At 34.7% G+C, this 2295-nt stretch overlaps 1 protein-coding gene across 1 annotated transcript; it reads left to right on the forward strand.

The window, feature by feature from the left end:
* Positions 1-590: 590 nt before the first annotated feature.
* Positions 591-2066, forward strand: LOC101245645 (uncharacterized). The gene has a single exon (XM_004238249.5). It carries the CDS (start codon positions 1023-1025, stop codon positions 1824-1826), a length of 804 nt encoding a protein of 267 aa, XP_004238297.2. The 5' UTR covers positions 591-1022; the 3' UTR covers positions 1827-2066.
* The last annotated feature ends 229 nt before the right edge of the window (positions 2067-2295 follow it).

Raw genomic sequence — 2295 nt, forward strand, 5'->3', positions numbered from 1 at the left:
TGTACCAAATATTCGAAATATTATCTAGAACAAGAGAAGAATTCATGTACCAATTTCAAAATATTTAGTACTATATATTCTTATGACTTGGTCCATTTAGACAAGCACATGGTCAAAATATCAAGTTATATTCCATTTTTCATTTCTTTTATGTGAATATTAGACTCAATTTATGGACTATCTATATGATCGACCAAAAATGAATGAATTTCCCTTCTTGAAATTATTCTGTGTATAAAATAATTTGAATTTATATAAAACCTACAGACAATTTAATTAACGTATAGTTTATAAATTAAATAAAAATAATTTTATCGTTACTTATTCGATCGTTGAAATTTTAACAACATTAATGAACATTAATGAAGGGTAAACCTAGCCAAAAAATAAAATAAAATAGAATCTTTTGAGTCTTAATCTATAAACAAAAATAATTATAATTCCTACCACCTTTATTTTCGTTTATTACAAAAAATTTAAATAATTCACTCATTATTGCCATAACAAATTTCAACAATTTTTTATTAAAAAAATATTATTTTAAAAAATTAGACTCTACGGGCTACGCCTATATAATGAGGCCCTTCCCTACACATCTGATCCATCCATCGACTCCTCATTCGCCATACCAATTCAAACTTTAATTCACATATTCTGAAGAAGAAGAAACCGTCAATTATTTTCTCCGGCGAACGGTGTGCTTTTCCGGTGGTGTATCACTGTGTGTGTTTCTATGTACATGAATTCTGAATCTACTTCCTTATGCATATTTTTGCATTCTTATCAAATCTTCTTCGATTTCCTATTCAAATTTCTTTCCTTATTTATAATTTTCCCTCCCGATTCTCCAGGAAAATTTGATTTTCCTTTCCGTACAAACAATCGTTATCCTTTTTCTGAACCTCCGCCTCCTTCAGAAAACGACTGTAACCGCTCGCTGGAAGCCTAGAGGATTTTCCGTTTTCCGTAGAATTGTGACTGTTCGATTTTTAAATCTAAGCGGTTCAAAAAGTGTTTTAAAAATGGATAATGAAGTGTTTGATAGTGTGAAATTTGAGAAAGAGAAGGCAATTTCTAGGTATAATCGGTTTCAGAATATGATGAAGATGCTGCAAATTTTTGAAGTGATTGTGGCGGTTGTTTTAATTTCCTGGTCCTGGACTCGTGTTCCGGTGGCTGTGAAATTATCAGGCGAATTTTTGGTTCAGGTCTATGGTTATTTGTTTAAACCTCACGTCGTTTTTTTCATCGGCAATGCGATTATCGTTGCAATAGTCGTGCTCTGCCGCCAAACTGACGCCGGAAGCAACAATTCTGTTACTGATGATATTGATAGCGATGAAATTCCTTATAGCGAAGATCAACGATCGACAATTTCTACTTCCTACTGCAGCAGCGATATGCCGGGTTTATCCTCTGCTTCACTGGCGAAGACAGAGGTCTCAACAATGGAAGATAAGCAGATCGTTTCATCGGAGTATAAGGTTCAGGAGATACAATGCAACGATATGGCCACAGCAATTGATACAGCAACAAAGCAAATACAAAAGTTCAAAAGGACTCAATCTGAGAAATTGAAGCGACAAATTACGTCAAATCCACGGCGAGAGCTCCGGCGTTCAGAAACTGAAATGCGCAGGATAGTTGTCCGTCCTGGCGATCAACAATCAATAGTGCCAGTAGAAGCAGTTGACACACTGAGCAACGAAGACTTCCGGCTTACAATTGAAGCATTCATAAAGAAGAACCAAACCTTCTTCGAAAAACAGAGGTTAGCCGAATCAGAACCAGAAAAATATGAACGAATCGGTATCGAAGCCTTCTGAAAACCGTTACATTTTGTTGGATCATAAGAAATAACAATCTATGGATTAATAGTTTCTTCAACAATATCGCGAAGGTCAATGAGTATTAGTGTTAATTACCTATGAATGTACAGAGCTACTCTGCCTATTCCCTGTTTTTCTGGAATTAGGAAGCCATGTTTGCTTAACTGTAGTACTGTACCTGTTCTTCACTTCACTACTACAATAAACTTTTGGTTATTAAGAGCATTTGATCACAAAGTTTTTAGTTTCTCATTATGATATTTGTTTCGCAGTTTTATCGCGAAACGGTTATCAAAAACATCTTTCTAGCTACAAATTAAGGATAAGGTCTTTGTAGTATTCTACTCTTGTGGATCGCGCTGAATATGTTGTCCTTGTATTGGTGGATGAAGACACCTCAACAAATAATGGGGCCACTTTTGGTTATTTTTGAAGAAATGTGTTCTAAATAAATTTGGTACTCTTT

The sequence above is a fragment of the Solanum lycopersicum genome, chromosome 4, assembly GCF_036512215.1.
Source record: "Solanum lycopersicum chromosome 4, SLM_r2.1".
NCBI classification, from domain to species: Eukaryota; Viridiplantae; Streptophyta; class Magnoliopsida; order Solanales; family Solanaceae; genus Solanum; species Solanum lycopersicum.

Coding starts and splice junctions, on each gene's coding strand:
- LOC101245645 (XM_004238249.5), top strand. CDS start 1,023: ATGGATAATGAAGTGTTTGATAGTGTGAAATTTGAGAAAGAGAAGGCA.